This window comes from Takifugu flavidus, chromosome 5 (genome assembly GCF_003711565.1).
Source record: "Takifugu flavidus isolate HTHZ2018 chromosome 5, ASM371156v2, whole genome shotgun sequence".
In the NCBI taxonomy this organism is placed as follows: domain Eukaryota; kingdom Metazoa; phylum Chordata; class Actinopteri; order Tetraodontiformes; family Tetraodontidae; genus Takifugu; species Takifugu flavidus.
Window position 1 is genome coordinate 4,801,610 of NC_079524.1, and position 18,988 is coordinate 4,820,597.

The 18,988-nt window shown below is 42.5% G+C and overlaps 1 protein-coding gene across 1 annotated transcript; it reads right to left on the reverse strand.

Annotated features, from left to right (window-relative positions):
* Positions 1 to 17,432: 17,432 nt before the first annotated feature.
* On the reverse strand, positions 17,433 to 18,777 carry LOC130525930 (gamma-crystallin M3-like). Its single transcript, XM_057033239.1, has 3 exons — positions 18,354 to 18,777; positions 17,830 to 18,072; positions 17,433 to 17,752 (listed from the first exon to the last, which is right to left on the reverse strand). Exons 1-3 carry the CDS (start codon positions 18,384 to 18,386, stop codon positions 17,474 to 17,476), a joined length of 555 nt encoding a protein of 184 aa, XP_056889219.1. The 5' UTR covers positions 18,387 to 18,777; the 3' UTR covers positions 17,433 to 17,473.
* Between the last annotated feature and the right edge of the window lie 211 nt (positions 18,778 to 18,988).

The window sequence follows — 18,988 nt, forward strand, 5'->3', positions numbered from 1 at the left end:
AAGAGCACGCTCCAGGTGTTCCAGGTGTTTATCAGACACATTGGTGGCATTAGGCAGCTCATCCCGGGAACGACTTCCCTCCTCGCCTCCACGTCATCCTCAAAGTGCGACATGTTTATTGTCTGCAAACGTCTTCTCGGCGGGTTGTGAAAACCCTCCCGACACTTACAGTGAGCGAGCACTGAAAAGCGAGCCTCTCTAATCCCCTCAGACACCAACAGAGCGGCTCCTGCCGCTCATTACCACTGTCTCCGACTCTCCCACGGATTGTCACCGAGCATCTCAGGAGTTCCCATGGGTGGCCCCAAACGAGCGTCCTAGTCGGAGCCCAGTGGTCTTGTTTTCTTCTTCTGTTTTTTCCTAAATCACAAAAGCTATTTCTAATTTTAGTCTTGTTTACTACTTACAAATTCACAGGCCTGTAACGATCTTTTTGGATGGGGAAAAAACTGACCGCTCTATTTCCACCCCCCCCCCAGGGATGCTACTTTATTAGACAAGACTATTTAGGCCCTGTTCCATCTATCTAGAACTGCAACAATACATTTGTTTTCCCACTTCTAATTCAGTCCGACTGCTGCTGATGGTGATGTTTTCACAATACTCTAATGGTGTGAACATACCACATGATAAATCGCTTCCCATTTCTTTTCATTTCCTCTTATTTCTAATTTCCAATAAAGGGCCTCCAGCATTTCTGGCTCTGCTCTTTTGTCCGTCTATCCTTTTTCCCAGAAAACAAAGCAAGTCACTGTAACGCAGCTTTCACACCCAGTATTTGATTTATTGTTTAAATCTCTATCAGGCCCCACTGAGACAGTTCTTATAAACTTATTATCACTCGGACACAAAGCGTACCTGGGGAAGGAAAATGGGCCATTGTATTGAGGCCGTATTATTTCCGTATGCGTTTCAAACAGGCATTAATGTATCCTGGTTCCGCCACATTGTTCTCCTGAGAGGGGAGGATTTTGCAGACCTAATGGTCGAATCATAAATGTTGGCCGGTGGCAGGCAAGGGTCTCTGGCTCCAGCTTTTCTGGAAAGTGAAGAGAAGGAGGTGGCTGCCCAACAATGTTGGGACTCTGCTTTGATTTCATCAAAGGAAATGCTTTTAGCATTTGTCACACGACCCCTCCGTAGATATTAAAATATTACTGAAAAGGCGATGCTCAGAGTCATTAGTCAATTAATGGTGATCAATATTTTACTTGATTTTCTACCTAATGGGTATTACACTGGAACAAAGTATGTTTTAAAAGCTCCAGGAGTGTGTCCACAAATTAGGCTAATTGCAATGGTGATGATAACTGGTTAACTTTGTTCCATCAGCAACAGTCGTTTGTCACTGCTGTGTCTCCCACAGCTGCTTCCCAGTATTGTGGCACCATGGCTACGTAAGCACATTGTACAGACAGCCAGACGCAGCGGGTCCCTGAGTGAAACGGAGTCGTGGGAGGTCTAGAGACCCTGCTTCTGTTTTTGGATTCATAATCGCAAACAGGAAGTCACTGCAAGCCGGTCACACAGGGCCGCTTCCTTCTTTTGTTTACTGAGAGGGGGGGATTGGGGCGGCATGAATTAAGCTCAGCATCAATTTAGCTTCTCAAGTTTCCCAAAATGCTTTCTGTACAGTATTGTAGCTCATCTCATTCTGTAGACATTCTGACATCAGGCTTTGAAAGTGGAGATTTAATAATAATGAGGACCCCCCCCCCCCATCCCCAGTGAATCGATCAGCATTTTGACTCATGCACTGCCAGTGTATTTATAAAACTGCAGAAGGTTTTGTTAAACTGTGACGCTGCCACAACTCTGTAATCTAATCAACCAAGCAGAGCATCCTTTGTTTCCTCAAAAGTCCCCCCGCCAGTGAGGAGTGAACTCATCCTTTAAAAATAGAGCTACACTGCAAGTTGTCCACTGCTTTAAAACCTTTAAGGTGTGATGAATGAGCGATAAGAAAGGTGCCCCCTGAATAGCGACTGCAATGTGCATTTTTCTTTCAAAGGTATGCACTTAGCCTGGCTCAGGTGTGCCACACCTCCCTGTCTGTGTTCCCAGGGAAGCAGTGATCCTTTGTTGCTGAAATATTTGATAATTACACTGAGATTCTGTGGATGTCACCTTTTATGTTGTCCATTTGCTGTACAAAAACATGTTGTTCCTAATACTATGGCATTTTAGTGAAAACGGAAAAATGAATACCAGTGGCGGTGTTTTGACGATGCAAGGGCTTCTTAAAAATAATTATGTCATTCTAAAACCTTAATTTCCCAACACTGCACTTGCCTGGGGCATTTCCACATGGAAAAAGGCTGTTTAAGTGGGTTTGGGAACTATGCGGCCTTTGGCTTATTAGAAATCCCTGTGGGACCAAGCAATTCCAATTCCTGCACCTTCCATCATTCATCTTTCTTTGTGCTTCTTTCATTTTGCTTTGTTTTTTTAAAAACTTTATTTCCAATTTGATTGCCTTCCAAATGCCCAAATAGTAAAAAAAAAAAAGGTTTTTTCCAGTTCACCCCTCCCAGATTTTCCTCATGAATGCAGTGGTTTTACTGATTTGCCAGAATAGTATACTGCTGCATCTGCCGCACAAAAGCTTCACTCGTCGCAATTTATTCACAGCGATGATGTCAACAAAGCTTCCGACACTGAATCGGTCCCTCCAGAATGCGGACCAACACCTAACATTATAGTTTATGCGTCACCTTTTCCCTGTTAGGTGTTTTTGGCATTTCTGCCTCATTTACTACATGTGGTGTTGAGGGTCCCAGCCCCGTATTAGCGCACATGGCATTTCTTTGAGACATTACACTATGCACGGACAGGATATGAAGCAAAGAAAGTATTTGAAAATTGTGCCTAAGGTGTGGTTCATGAAGTTCAGGACATTAGTGCTGAAAGTTAGACACACACTTCAATCTTTGTATTTTGGTTGTATTATGCCAATATTTCCACGAAAAGGTAACATGAAAATTGTAATCGCCCCTTAGAGTTGCTGTAGTGACATTTATATAGAGCTCACACGGAAACATTGAAACACGATTCTGAGCTTTTTGAATCCGTGTATCAGTGAGAAACAATTGGAGTTCTCCAGTTTCCAGGACTTCTTTAATTGTGGTATCGCATGAAGAAAGATGCATCACTCTCTCCTGCTGGTGCAGCGACATTGGTGGGATCTGATGTGAAAAGCCAAACTTTCACTGTGCAGTCTGGACAGCCTGGATCCATGACCCTGTGGGATTGTGGGTAAATATCTGCAGCTCAGTCATGGGAATAAAATAGCTTCATGCCGAGGTCTTGATCCCCGGGTTACTGATATAAGATTTCAGTCATGAAACTCTTAATATTTACCTGCAAAACCATACAATGATAATAATTCAATGATTTAGTATCGATAATTACTGTACTGCTCTTAGTTCTTTTTCCCAGTCGGGGGGGGAGTTTGGCAGAAAATGAGTGTTTACCCAGACTTTTGATGTCTGGTTTACTGCTCAAAGATTTGTCCTCTTTTGTCCTCTTGGCTGCTGAAAGTTTGGATCATCTGACCGTAATTCCAAATGATGTGTGTGTGTGTGTGTGTGCGTGTGTGTGTGTGTGTGCGTGTGTGTGTGTGTGTGTGTGTGTGTGTGTGTGTGTGTGTGTGTGTGTGTGTGTGTGTGATTACTTTAATTGTAGTTTGTGAGAGGGAAGGAAGGGTGAGGATTAGCACTCCTCTCAGTTGTGGGGCGAAGGTCTGTATGAGAACATCGTGGGAGCTTGTGACTTGGTGCCACACAAAGAGTGAGAAATCTGGGGTTTTTTTCGTGGAGCAGTGACGCACCTGAGTGTCTTAACGCCACATCTGGCACCAAGAAGTTAGGACCTGTCATTCATTACAGCTATTTCAGAAATCTCACCACAAGCCTGAGGTGAATGAACACCATGAAGTGCACACTTCCTCTGTGGCAGAACCAACCGCTGTGCTGTTTTTCCCATGGAGCGTCTGCTGAGACCAGAAAGAAATAAATGTTTTGTTTTCGGCATTTAAGCTCCTTTGCATTTGTAGTAACAAAGAGCTTCGTGTAGGTAGGACAACTTCATCAATGATATCTGCTTATTTTGGTTGACGCCCATGTAGTTCACAGGGTTACCCCCCCCCGCCCCCCCCCCCCCCCCACAAATACAGTAGTGTGGGTATATTGGGCTGTTTGTCCTAAGCTCACTCCCGTGACAAGACAGTCTACAATGGTGGGAAACTCATGTATCTAAGTTTAATTGAGTGGCATTAATCCCCAAATAGCAGCTGTGTAAAATGGCTGTTATGCGATTTCAGTGAAAAACCTGGGAAAAAAAACAATACTTTATTTAGAAATTAGATTCCCAAGAACCTGCGAAAGGCCCAATGTTCTGGTTCTTCATATCTTTCCAGTGCAAAACACATCTTGTTCTTGTCTTGTTCACAACTTGAAGTGCTCTGGTTGGAAATTTCTTTTTAAAAAAATGCTCCAGTTTGAAGTACATTTTAGTGTGATAATACACTTTAATTTGATAATTGATTACCAAGCTAACTTCTTGATGATATTTTCCCATAAAGTAAGGTAATCTTATGCCCCCTAAAAGTGGTTTAGAACATGTGCATTGCTATGTTAAGATAGGATTTTAAAAAAGTACAAATGCAGCACTATTATCCACAAACCCGTTTCAGAGAGACAACTCTGGATTAAATCAAATACTTTATTGCTCGCACTTATATGCAAAATTAGCAGGGCAGTAATTAAGCAAGCATAGAAGCAGGTTTAGCATCTGGCTCTGTCTCAATGTGTTCATCCTCTGATAGCAAATGCAGTAGCAGCATGGAGCGGTCAGGAGTGACCAGGTAAAAGGGGGGGTTTAAATACCTCCCCTGATCAGGAGAGAGGGTCATGTGACAGATCTGTTGATCTGAATCATGCACTTTGAGTTATCTCCCTAAACTAGCTCCACAGGCTTCAAATCATTTATCTTCTCGCTTAACTAAAACCAAAGTATGGTACCTAAGTTGCTCCTGTTCTAACTGGTAAATGGCAGAAACGGTGGGTCTTCATTTTGTAAGACTGGTCACACTCACTGGTCAACACTCAGATGCAAATTTAAACGCACCGATTCCAGATGAGCAACAAAAAAACAGTCCACAAACATCAAACTTCCTGGTCCAGGAAAAAGCCTGTGAGGTTCCCAACTAAGGCTGCCCTGTGAACAGTTATCAAACTTTCCATCAGGTTCCCACAGTATACCTGCTGCATCTGACTTTTTTTTTTTTTTTTTTAATTTGTGTTTGTTTTTACTGCCTGCATGAGGAAAACAATTCTCACATCTCAGTTTACCTTACCCAGGTACTCTGCAACCATCAGGTCTCTTAGACCCTGAGACTCTTGTTTCGACCATCTGACACCTGTCATCCTATTTCATCTCAATCTGCCCCCCCCCCCACATACACACATGCACATACACACCTACAACACAAACACAAAAGCCCCAGGCTGACTGGGCATTGTTGACAAACCAAACTCATATCTTTTAAGTTTCCTGCACACGATCATTGGTGAGAACCAGAATTCCACGGGAGCCTGGGAAATTCTGACAGAGGAAATCGTATCGACGCCGTGTGTTCATGAAACCAGTCCTTTGTCCTTGCTGCCTTTGAGGTGTGAAGTACCGTACAACGGGCGCATACACTTCAAAATTGACAGAAATTTGCAATAAAGGTGATGATTTACAAGTTCGCCACGCTGCAGGGAGAAACGTACTGCTGAGGATCCACAGAGGCAGTTGGCATCATTTTAACATAAACGTGTTTATAGTTCAAACAGAGATCCAAGAGACTTTGCATAACTGACATTTATAGATTTCAGTTGCGTGTGAGTGGAAAAAAATGAGTTACAGTCTCCTGTTGGTCTGCGTATCAGATGGTTCACATTTACAAAGATAGACCCACCCCTAGTTCACTGATTTTATATTATTTTGGTCATGAGTGTGCTGCTGACCGAGGCGGCTGCTTACAGCCTCTCCGTGGCCTCTGTCCGTCCTTTTGGACCCACTGAGCCAGAGCTGGAATGTCCAGCAGGGCCAAAATCATTCCTCCAGGCCCTTTAGGTTGCTGAATGAGGAACCCAGTACTGATTATTATTTGATTATAGCTGATTAAAAGGTGGCCTTTGTGCCTGTTTGTTGTTTCTGGACCAGATTCTTGTGTGTCGGGGTCTGAATGAGAACATTGTTCCTGTGCTGATAAGCTGTAATTAAGACCTGCCTGCATATAAGAGTGAGAACCTATAGTAGGTTCCACCTGACAAGAGGAAAGTTAATTTAAACTATAAGACAATGGGAGTCAGAGGGTCGATAGCTTCTGATAAGACTGTCTGATTTTGTGTTATGTACAATTGTTTGTGTTATCATCTGTGTTCCTTTGTGGGGAAAAAAGGGGATTGCCAGTGTGGACAAACTGTACAGCAACAAAATGCAGCCATGTATGACTGACAACTTCGGTGTGAATTACCAGTTATAGTTGTGGTGAAATGCAGAGTTGACTCAAGTGGGTCAAAGTGGCCTGTTTGTAGGTTCTTTCCTTCATTTTCACTTCCTGTTGAGCAGTATCACCAGTATTACATTCCTAAATGGTTGGTTAAAAAAATGACCCCAAGCTACAACTAGAAGCAGCTTGCTGTACTCCCTTACTGTAAAACTAGGGTGTTCTGCCAGCCGTCCTGTGTGTGTTTCTCTGTTTTCCAGCTGGCTAGTGGTAGTAGGTGGTGTTAATGAGACACCTGGACACGGTGTCTCGCAACCTACAAAACCCCACCTTCTTCCTCGATGCTCGCTCTCTCTCACGCCACTTTCAGCCGGTCAGGAGAAACTGTTGGAGCTTTAATCTGTCACCTTGATATTGAATTTGAATAAATTCTGGGTTTTTCTTGTCCATTTTTGGTTTCAGGTTTATGCTGCCTCCCTTTGAGCCAAGGTCGAGACAGCTCCCACAGCCACGCTACCAGAAGCAGACATGTGACCTTTTGTGTATTCAGCCATTTTGAAAGTCCCTCATACTTGTTCATTAAATTGTTGAATAGTTTTCAGGTTGCAGCACAGTCTGGCAATAACCAGGCCGTTTTTGCCATAGCACAGAATCATTTTGTTTTCCAAATTGCTTCGGGTTTTTGTCTCAGGATGAAATGTGTGTTCTACACTAGTATGTGTGCATGCAGCTGCGTAGACTCATGTCTGGTGTTTAGATCACGGTGGTTGCTGATTTGAAAAACAGAACAGTGTGCACTGAATACTGTCAGCCACATTTAATACCATCAGTTTGATGCCCAAAGGAACTGTCTTCTGCAGGGTCAGCCTCCTCTTGATGCGCCGGTGGGTGCCCTGATCACTGCTGCTCTCGTCTGCTCTCTGAACAAGGAGCTTTAGTGTGCCTGGATGGACAATATTGAGGACAAGGCGTCTGGCGCTGGCACAGCAGAGCCAGTGGCGGCTGTAGCCACACAGACTGTCGTCTTTTCATCGCAATTACATTTGGTCCTTCTGCTAATTGCTGAGAGCTGGCTGGAGTGATGCGAGAAGAGGCTGGCAGTTTGGACTGAGCGGGTTTTTGAACCGAGGGATAAAGAGAGAAAAAGAGGGATGAAGCAGGGGTCATGGAGCTTGTTGGTTATTAGGAATTGAAAGGTTCCCAGCTGCCTCTGTCCAGCACAAGGGTGAATGAGCAAGCAGTCAGGGAGGATCTTTCTACGAGCCTTTCCTTGTTAATTTCCATTTTTAACCGGCGCATTTTAGGCCTCCTTTAGTTCCTGAATCGTAAAATTTATGTCTTTCTTAAAGGTCTGCATCGCATCAAAAGCAGCGGTCATTGACACACGACAGTTTATTTTTTTGTGATAAAGGAAATGTTGTAATCTTCATGGAAGTGAAACCACATGCAGGTCAAAACAATCACTCCGAACTGATTTAAGGTCAATAATAAGTCAGTGGGAGGGTTTCAAACTACACTTCTACTTCTGCACATCAACTCCCTTGACTGTGGCCTTGTGAAACCTGAACGTCGACAAGCATGCAATGTCTGTTTTGATGTTGAATTGTTGTTAATCTCTGTAGTAACGCTATACTTTTATTAAAAATAAGCTGGTGTAAGTTTGGAGGGGAGGAGGATAGGACTTAGCACCTTTGATATGTTGACCTCCTGCTCCTTCACACAGCCCAACAAGTGACAACGGCAGTGGGCTTTGAGCTTACTGTGGGCTTTATAGCTTATTAAAAACCTGTTCTAACACAGAGAAACAGCGTAACAGTCCCCAAAGGCAAGAAATCTCTTGTTTTGTCAATTTGACTTTCTTCAGTTGTGGAAATGAAGTTTCTCATTCAACTCTTCAACTCGCATTTATTAAAATTCAAGTGAACATTTTTAATCCTTAAAAAAAAAGAACCTGTTATAGTGCAAAAAAGAGGAGAACACAGAGAAAAAGGAACAATTGTTGAATGGAGTGACAGATTCTATGAAATTGATGTGATATGTTCACTTTTACAAGAGTATATACCATCACCTTTGGACTCTTATTGTCTATGATGTCTAAGGCTAAAAATCTAATAAGGTATAGGGAAAATTAAGGTGGTTTATTTTTATTTGACGTTGGCCCACTTCCCCGGCTACCCGCAGCATAACAGCCCTCCACGTGATCTGTTTTTTTAACAAGTTAACGGCCCACATCCTAAACGCAGACGCATGAAGCATGAACCCTGGAGCATCTAGCGTAGCGCACGCTGTCATGGTCTACATGAACGGCAGCAGCTGGGTGCATAAACCTGAAGGTGGCTCCGCTGCTTTGAGCACTGGGAGCAGCTGGCGACCTTGTTATGGCCACTGGCTTGAAGATGTACATGCTCCCAACAGCTGCCACACATGTACGTGCACACACACTCACTTGCAGGACCTTTACACACAGCGTGCCATTGTTAACAGCTGGCAGGGGTTTTACCGCTGCATTACCCCAGACACGCAAACAGGGGAGCAGATAATGAGCCATGGTAACCTTGACTGTCAAACTCTGATTTAAACACGACAAAAAGTCATAAATAGCACTTTTGTTTCAAACTATAAGTTGTGTTTTACAATATAATCCCAGTGTTGCTGTGAGGGAGGGTGAGAGAACAGTCACACCATATGGGCTGCAAAGTCATGAACACTCTGTTTTAACAGATTGAAAGACTTGTTAACATTGTGATATGATATTATTTTTAACTGATTGTTTTTTAAGAATCCTGAATGAATTCTGTGCATTGAACACGAGCTTCAGAGCCACGTGTGTCTTACACTGTTTGCAAGAGCAAACTTTTCCACTGTGGTTTGGCTAAAAGAAATGCCTGACTTTATTCACAACACTTAACAGACCTGAAAAAACCCAACCAGCAGCTCACGGTCCAATAAGTGCGAGATGCTCAACACTCTTGGCGCTGCGTATAAGCTTTGAGGTTATTGCAAGTAAAGGCAAGAAGAAAAGAGTCAGAACGTGTTGATGTAGTCATGGAAAAACCCATGTTTCCTAATCTCTAGTGAGGGTGTTGTGGACAGGAACACAGGTCTTTTAATTCATCAGTACACTGGAGCCTATAACTATTTAGGATCAGAATAGCTTCTGAATCAGATAGAGTGATCTGCAGATTTTAATCCACAGAGGTCATTAAACAGCAACGATGAGGCTGGAATTTGCATTTTCCCCTTTTTTCCAGGTTAAATCCACTTAGATCAAAATGGAATGAACTGCACTAAAATCAATCCACAGTGGGGTTAAATGTGCATGAAATAACAACTTTTTTCTTAATTGAACTGGGGCCCGGTATGAATAGCTTCTATAACCCTGAAAGTGCTTCACTTTTTTTGTTGGCAGGACTTGAACTTTAAAGTCACAGAGACTTATATGAGAAGCAAAAGACAGGAAGGAAAAGATTGATGAACAATGAATTTAAAGTCAAAAACAGGGTCAGAGAAACAAGCCAGAGGCCTGGAGTTTCTGGCCAGCCAGAGTCAGTCCCAGGCCAGTGGAGGAACTGGTCCCAGAATGGGGAGGGGGTGGAGTTTGGGTGGGGACGAGTGAAGTTCCCATGCCCTGCAGGTCCCTGGGGAGTTTTGGTGGCAGATGTGACGTCGGGGGCCTGAAAACTCCCTTCGTCTCTGGCTGCTATTTCCCTTCCCTCTGGCTCGCTGTCCTCCTCTGCATGTCCGGGCTTGTCTGCTGACCATCTAGTGAAGAGGGGAAGCCTCTCATCCATCACTCTGCCTTTCTTCTACAAAAAAACACGACCCAATGGACTCAACTCTGACATCTGACAGAAACAACTGTTTACACTCATGTACAAGTCCTCCAAGGAAGTCCAACATCTCATTAAGTGTTATGTAGTAATATGACATTTAATTGCTAAAAATACCACCGATTTCTTCAATGTTTTTAACAGATTTTAATAGTTTTAAGTGAAGACATAGACAAATCCATCAACTGACCTAAGCCCTATGGAAGCCTTTCACATCTTTGACATACAGCATCTGACTTTCTTATTCGTTCTGAATTAAAATAAGACGTCTCTGACGCGGAGGAAATAAATTAGGCGCTCGTCTGAGGAAAAGTAGAAAAAAAAGTCTTTGTGGTGAAGAGCACAATATGAACTATGGAGACACCTTATCATAACAGTGATAAAAGAGATTAAGTCCAGCTCAGCACTTTGAAGGGGAGAATGAGGCTGTGAAGAACGAAACCGGTGGATGAGATACAGCAGTAAAAAAAGGAAAGGATCCTCCCAGATCCACCCCGAGCTGGTTTTTCCAAGAGTCTGTCAGCAAGAAGGCAGCTGTGAGGAGATACCTTTATCTCTCTAATGCACTGTATTACAGCAGGCCTCTTGGAAAAAGCCCCCGTCTCTGTGCGGCTGGATGAAAAAGATCCGGATTGGATCCCTTCCTCCTCTGAACAGATTAGGATCCTGTGAGCAGCCACACATCTCCAGCCGCTGTGTTACTCTTTGAAGCAGCGCTAGAATCTGTCGACACCGTCGGACTTGGTAACAAGAGTGCAGCCTCTAACATGGCGCTGAGGGACCAAAACGCCAGTTTTGAAGCCCATAGGGTAGATTTCTTTAAAGACCTCTTCCTGAGGTCTCTGATGATCTGAAAACAAACATGATTAAGATCCCAGGCTGAAAAGTAACGCTCGCTTTGTGCTGCATTCTTTGGGAATTAGTGGGAAAAGAGAGGAGGTGGTGGAGATAAATAAATAAATAAAGAAGTGACTTCCTAGATAGTTCAGGATGATTAAACAAGCCACAACAAACAGAAAATGACCTCAGATCCTCCATGAAAAAAGAAAATCATAGTCTTCACTGTTAAATATGCCCAAGTTATTTCTAGAATATAAAAATGGAATAAATGTTTAAAGAAAGGAGAAGGATTTACTTTCAGTTCCATTCCTGCATGGCTTTGTAACAACACACACATGTAAAAATTACTACACTGTACTTTACATCGGAGAGCACATTTTCAGAGAACAACCATTTCTTTGGCTGCTTCCCTATTTTATTCACCCGAACAGAGAAATAATTTCCCCATTACTTCTTCTGGAAAGGACATCCCTCACCTGTTACACCTTGCAGAGAGGATATCCTTTAACCGGTCGACCCCCAACGTGTATTCACAATACAGAAAACCTATATAACCCTGTTAAATTTAGCTCTCAATACACTTGTCCCAGTGGAGAACCCATCTGACACCATTGTTCCTGACTGTTAACACCTACAGCCACACAAAGCACAAACCTTGAGCACAGTGCAAAGTAAGAGAGAGACGAAGGTTGGTTTCTGCTCCCCTTTTGTTTTTGGATGCCTACAGGGCTTCCCTGACACTTTATAGACGTTACCAAAGTCGAGAAAAATTGGAATCTCGGATCAGTTGGTGACTAAGGGTCCGATTTTGACTTCCTTGTCAGCTCTCGTTTCAGCTGTTTGGTTTTGTGAAATAGATCCTGTGAGTGTGCTTTGCAGACCGGGAGGATCTTGTTTAAGCTTGATCATCAAGCGTGGATAGCGACACAATTGCCCCCTTCTGGTAATAGACAGTACTGCACCACGCGCGCGCGCGCGCACACACACACACACACACATATGTATATATTCCATTTAAGTTTTTAATGTAAGTGTGATGATTTTACTCAAACTGTTTTAAATCTAAAAGAGAAGCTTTTCAGATACATTTGATCCTCAGAAGAAAACAAAACCATAACTAGCACAGATGAGCAGAGAAATGATTGTGTTATTAAGAAATCATGGGGGGTGGAGAATGAGGGGTTGAGGGTTCTTTTTTCTGCTACAATACAAGCATTTTCCTCTTCGGGTCAAAGAACATTTCTCAGACATGGTTTCACATTCTGGGTGGGTGAAAATCTTTCCAGTCTTTGTGTTTTTGTGGAGCTGCTAAGCTGACAAGCAGCAGAGAGGTGCATCCTGAGCATTTACACCCAAACTGCAGCTGTGTCAACAGCTTAGCCCACGCCACAGGCTCCTGTGATACTGATATCTGATACCATTACAATGAGATAATGTGAATAACAAGATTTTTTTCATTATGCCAAGGATCGTTTGTGACTTGACCCTCAGCTGTTCAAACTCCATATGCACATTAGGAAAAGGTTGTGTTGAATCTTCATTGTTTGATAATTATCATTTTAATCACTGTCATTTCATACAGTTTTGGTTTGATCCAAACTTTAGCTGGTATCATTTATTATACCAGTGTCCTCCACCAGCCTTTCATTCTGTGTTAACCACGTGGAGCTGATCTAGTGAGGTTCTATTAAATGTCCTGACTGAGGACAGAGGTCAGATGTCACTGCAAGTCATTAGGACTTCATCAACATCTTGACCCTGAGGTCAGCTCAGCATGCTTTGACACAGAGCGCAGCCGTGTTGTACCTCTTGTTTGACAGTCTTATTTAAATGGAGCCTCTATCCCTTGGGAGTTGGAAAGTAAAAAATATGTCTCGTCTCATCTTCTTAACTGCTTTATCCCTTTCGGGGTCACGGGGAGGGTACACAACAAAATGTAAAAAATATATATATATTTATATATTTGGGACTATTTTCTGTAAACAATCTGATTTTAATGACTGACGTAGTTCAGTAGCACCCTGGTAATCAACACATAAACTCATTGATTTGTGTTATGTTTACCTTTTTAACAATCCTGACTGGATAATTTGACAAAGGTCTGAGGTTAATCCAATAGAACAGACTTTCAGGCCAGAGATTTCCTCAAAATACATCACTGAATGCGGGTTAATAAACTACAGACAGTGGTTAAAAATGTCAATAAAGTTTACTGGTTACAGACTTGCATTGTAGATAAGGTTATTTTTCAATATTTAAAGCATCAATAATTCCAAAAACTAAAGAGCTAAAGGAATGATCGGAGTGACCTCATTCGGGTTGTCGGGTATTGATATATCTGCTTTAACTAATGAGCAAGTCAGAGCAGAGGTCAGGTGAATTTGTCCCCATTCCTCCCGACCAATGCAGGGTGAGTGCACTAGTGCATGTTGGGGGAGTGTAACCAATGTCCCCAGTAGTGCCGCTCTGCCGAATCCAAGCCAAATCCAGCCTGAATTCATCACTTCCTTGGATGAGTCATGACAAGTGAAATCCAGGATGTGACAGATATAAAATCATGCACATTTGTGGTTTGTGTCTACGCCGCTAAGAAAACAATATCAACCAATATGTGAATTATTAACAGGACAGGATGTTATCGTTGTGTCTCTGTGTTTTTGTGCGTTTCTGATGTGATTGCAGCCGCTCCTGCAGCATGCTGCTCCAGCGCCTTAGGCCCTAACATGCGCCTGCTGTCTGTTGGCTGCAGATGTTATCGGTCGTGATAAGTACAGTGTTTTTGTTGGCACCGTGTCCCTCTCCGTTTGAAGGCGGTTGGACTTGGCCACATGTGTGAGCTGCCCCGAGGAGAAAAACCTTTGCACCTGCCTCTGTTTGTGCAGGCTTTCCAGAGAAAAAAAAGAAGAAGAAAAAAACCTATCAGGAGGCATATGTGGAGTCATTTGCCAAGATGAGATCAAGTCGTCAGGGCATGCTGAAGCCGTCGTACCTGTGGAGACAGATTATCCTGCCTTTATTGCACACGTGGGATCAGTGGGTCGCAGAGGTGAGACCTGCAAATGAGAGTGAAAACGAGGCAGGAGACTGGTGTGGATTACACCCATCTTGTTCCAGCAAAACATCATCTGGAGGCTTCTGCTGCCCCTGTCTTAGGCCTGGGGGGGGTGGCTTTCTGAGGGCCGCTTTCTGTGGGGAGGTCAGTGAAGGTCACGGATAAAAGAATCCCAATAAAAACTTTCACTTCGAAAAAGAGCATATTTTATAGTGAAACCAATACATAATAACAACAGAGTACCGATAAAGAGAAAGTAAAAACAGATTCAACCATGTCTTTCAGAATGAATGGGACTAAAGGATGCATCAATGAAACAATTGTGATAATTAAAAGAGCTGATTTAAAATAGACTCAAGTGACGCTTGCACTGGTCAAGCAAAGCAGGGGCTCATTCCTACCTATAATCTGTACCAGTGAGAAAAGATACATTGAACATACAGCCCACAATACACAGAGACACTCTGTGCTACTCAATGAGGAGATCCAACTCTCAATATGATAGAAAAGAAAAGAAAATCATGGGAAAAATCAGGTCAATGGTGTTATAGAGCTACACAAGGACTCTGATGTATTTTGCAGAACAAATCAGTTACAGCAACAACAAGCTGCAGGTGTATCAATATTGAAATCTTTAATCGTTTTTCATCTCTGGATTTGCGGTTGCCCAGCATAGTCATTTTCCTGCGCCTCGCCATGTCAGAAATGAGCCAAAAAAAGAGGCTCGGATTTGGAGAATCCCACCTCGGGATAAAAGACGCTGAACTCCAGCAGGCTTTGATCTGTGTTCATATCCAGGCCCAAGCCTTTTTTTGACTAACGATGGTTCTGCATTGGCATACTAGAGATCTGTACCCACATGGGTGCCTTTAATGAGTTGTATTTGTTTTGTTTTATCCACCTCCTACTCACCTCAATATGAGTTAATAATGAATACTACAAACGAGGGGATTTATGGAATCTCCCTTATCTGCACCTACATGGGGCTAATTATCTAACCCTCATAAGGATCACGGCTTGCAGAAAATATCCTTTTTTTCCACAAATGAAATAGACCAGAGTGGAGTCTGCCATTGGGGCTAATTTCAGATGTTTCTTTAACATACATCTTGGCGATAAGTCCCTTCAGCTGAACTTCATCTGAAACTTCCCTTAACTTTTGTGTTAATGCTGCACTAAACTACAAAACGCAGACCCTCTCCTGGGATCGGCTTCGAACTTTAATCCATCTGTCCCACTTCAGAGTAATTCTTCTGTTCCCCATCAGACAATCGTAATCCCCAACAATGCCTGGAAAATATGTCCTTTAATGGCATCGGTCACAGCACTTTCAGCTCATAATACACTATCTGTGATGGCAACTCCCAGTCCATCTCCTCCTCATTAGGCATATGTCTCATTTTCCATTTCAGACAGGAGATACAGAAGTGCGCACAAAAGCATTTTTCAACCGCATCTCTTCTGAAAGTCTAATGAGAGCGGATCAAATATAACTGACACCAAGGGGAGACAAAGGGAGACATTGCCCTGGGTGAGAGATGAGGAGAAGTAGAATAATGGGCCCGAATGTGCCGTCGCTGTTGCGGCGTGGAGCAGGACCACTGAATGCAGATGATTCTGTAATGAGGGATTAAGTGGTGGATTATGGGTCTTTATTAAGATGTTTCTGATCCTCATTAGGCTGAACCTCGTATCAGGGCATTGATTCCACACTCACTTGCTGCATTGGGTGCTCTCTGGAGGAAGACAGGAAAAAATGAGGAAGATGGCAAAAAGAGAGAAGGGGAGAGATGTGCCTTTTAGATCCTATTCTCATTAAATTACCTCGCTAGGAAAAGGCAGCATGATATACATCCTGTATAGATGTAGATGTACAGTAATTAGGCCTGCAAATATGCCCATCTATACTTTAATCCTGTAAATAATAAGTTAATAAGGATTTGGTTGCATATTTATGCCCAAAAAAGTCACTTGCTGAATTTAAATCCAATGGCCCACTTTGAAAAAAGTGTAAAGGATTTTTTTTAAGTTTGCTCCATAAAATTAAATTAAATTTTTTTTAAAAAACAAAGAAAACCCCTCCACATTGTCTGTATAAGTTACATGGCAATAAACATCAATCTTTTGTCATAACAAGATGATTTTGGTGAAAATCAACCCCCGACTCTGCTTAATCTGTGTGACATCTTAAAAATAGCACTGGAGAAAACACAGGCACACAAGCCAAATCAAACCCAGATGCTCCAGAAATATTATTTATGCTCTGAGACAACAGTGAAGAAGAGCGAGGCCAGAGGAAAGCAGCGCTAATATAATCAGGCAATCAGAACTCCACCGTTGTTGATGCAACTGGCTCCAAGTTTACTGTTGCGCCGCAGACATAACAGCTTGATATCCGCTCAGACTAAACGTCCTCCACCCCGATAGCAGCTCTGTCAGCGGCTTTAAATCAACCCCCATTCAGTGGTGCATGAGAAGTCATCACACACGACAAAACATGCACCAAAAGTGGAAATCTACACCACTTTACTAAGAATCCTTCTAAATGTACACTTCTTTGATGCTCACTATCTATAGACAAATGTTTCCTTATACAACATGCGGAATCCTTATAGTTTCTACAAGTGTTATACTTTTGGGAAGAAATTTATTTTCTGATATCTGGTCTTTGGGACACAACTCATACTGCTGGCTAAATTTATAATTAGACATTATTCTATTACTGTAATGCTGGCAGCTGCCATTGCTATTGTATCTGAATCATTTTTATGTAGTTAGACTTGTATTAAGTATTCTTTTAAAGTACTTAAGTTTTTATTTATAATAATGCAATACATTACATTGTGAGGACAACTTTTAGTTTTACTCCACTGCGTTAATGCGTTAATTTTTGGATTAATTATATGTAGATTTTTAAAAAAATTTAATCTCATTGTTTCATTGTTAAGCATGTTTAAACCATATCATGGCAAATGTTTTGACCCAAGAGTAGAGAAAGATAAATTATTTAGCTATTGTGTTTCCTCCCATTGGCACCCTACCCCCCCACCCCCTCCATGAATCTGCCAGTTTTGTATGGAAATCAATTTTACGAAAATCGGTTTAGTCTAAAATCCCATTTATGAGTGAAAAAGGTGCTGAAAATATAGACGTTTTTGATAATGTTGAAAAAGAGTTGTGGTTGTTGGTGAGGAATGAGGACACACAATTCAGGTTTTAAAATTTTACAACAGCTTTATTGAGCACATTGTCAGTCTACTGGCAGGAGTCGGTGATACGCCTCATGCTGGTCACCCTCATGTTGCTTCCGATGGTGCTGATGAAGTTGCGGTACTCGCCGGGCCTCACGTACATCATCCTGCCTCTGTAGTGGGGCTGCTCGTACATGAGCCAGTGGCCCTCCATCACGTTGCAGGACATGCAGTTGGACATGCGGTAACGGTCCATGATGTTGTCACAGTCCTCCATCAGCTCATTCATCTGACCTCCAAAGTTCTCCCTCTCGTAGACCCTCATCCTGTAGGATCCCCTGTGCTGCAGAGCAGAAGGAGGAGCAGGGTTATTTGGCTTGTCCAGGGTAAGCAGTACTGGCAGAACTCATTTTATCTCACCATGGGGATCATACGGCAGGACCTGATACAGTCACTCATTCCCATCATGCTCATGTAGTCAGAGTAATCGCCCCTCCTCAGGAAGTACTGGTTTCCCATGTAGTTGGTACGGTCATAGACCACAAAGCAGCCTCTCTCCACCCTGCAGGAGTGACACCTGCTCAGGTAGGAGGACATGTCAGGGCAGTCGCTCTTGCACTCATAGGAACGTCCCTGGAAGTTCCTTTCCTCGTAGAAGATGATCTAGGAGTTTAAGGCAGATGTCAGTAAAAGGATGCAGCACTGGCATTATTGACAGCAGGCTGTTTGTACTACCCAACTAAGCCACTTGAGGGTAGCACACTCTCAAAAAACTGTCAAAACATTATTCAAGGGTTACAACAAAATTGCTAAAGTTTCTTAGGATTAAGGATCAGCTATTGGTTGGAGCCAAACAACACTGATTTATTTACTGGCATAGGTTCGTGAAAACATTTAGTCATCCTTATTAGCAGCAGAGATAAAAATGAAAACTGATAGCTTACTTTGCTCATGTTGCTCATTCCAGTGGAGGTCATGTTGCTGCTGGGTGTTCTGCTGCTGTTGTAGCTGCTGATCCTGGACCAAACTGTGTCCTACCTGGTTTAACCCTTTCCTTTTATACCTAACACGCACACAGGGCTTTGTTTGAAAGCCCTGAGACAGCAGCAGAGCCATAGAAATGCAGTGAATGTGGAGGGATTGTCCACATTTAGAGGGGGTGCATGGAGCAGAAATCCATTCAAGTTGTTTCTCGTACAACACAGTAGGTCAGAAAGGATGAAAGGTTAATGATTGAAGGTCAGATTTTGGCGTACAATTCATTATGCGCTACCCTGGTTGGTCAGCAATATCATCTATTCAGTGGCGGGTTTTCACTAACACACAATAGGTAATGGGCCTGAATAGGTAATGGGCCTGAGATATATTATGCAGATTATTTTCAGAACAATTGTTATTACTGATTTTATACTTTACAACAAACAATAGTAAAAATTGATTGCCTGCTTTAAAAGTGATATTCTTAAAATCACAAATATATATAAGTGAATTTCATCAAACTATATGTAAAAGAGATTATCAGACAATATGTAAATGAACATGAAATAAATGCCCATCTACAACTGTTGCAATTTTTGTA

Excerpts from the sequence above, each read along its gene's own strand:
- LOC130525930 (XM_057033239.1), bottom strand. The coding sequence starts at position 18,386 with ATGACCTCCACTGGAATGAGCAACATGAGCAAA. Across the intron at positions 18,073-18,353 it reads GAATGAGCAACATGAGCAAA|ATCATCTTCTACGAGGAAAG; the intron begins GTAAGCTATCAG and ends TTAAACTCCTAG. Across the intron at positions 17,753-17,829 it reads CCTGCCGTATGATCCCCATG|CACAGGGGATCCTACAGGAT; the intron begins GTGAGATAAAAT and ends TCTGCTCTGCAG.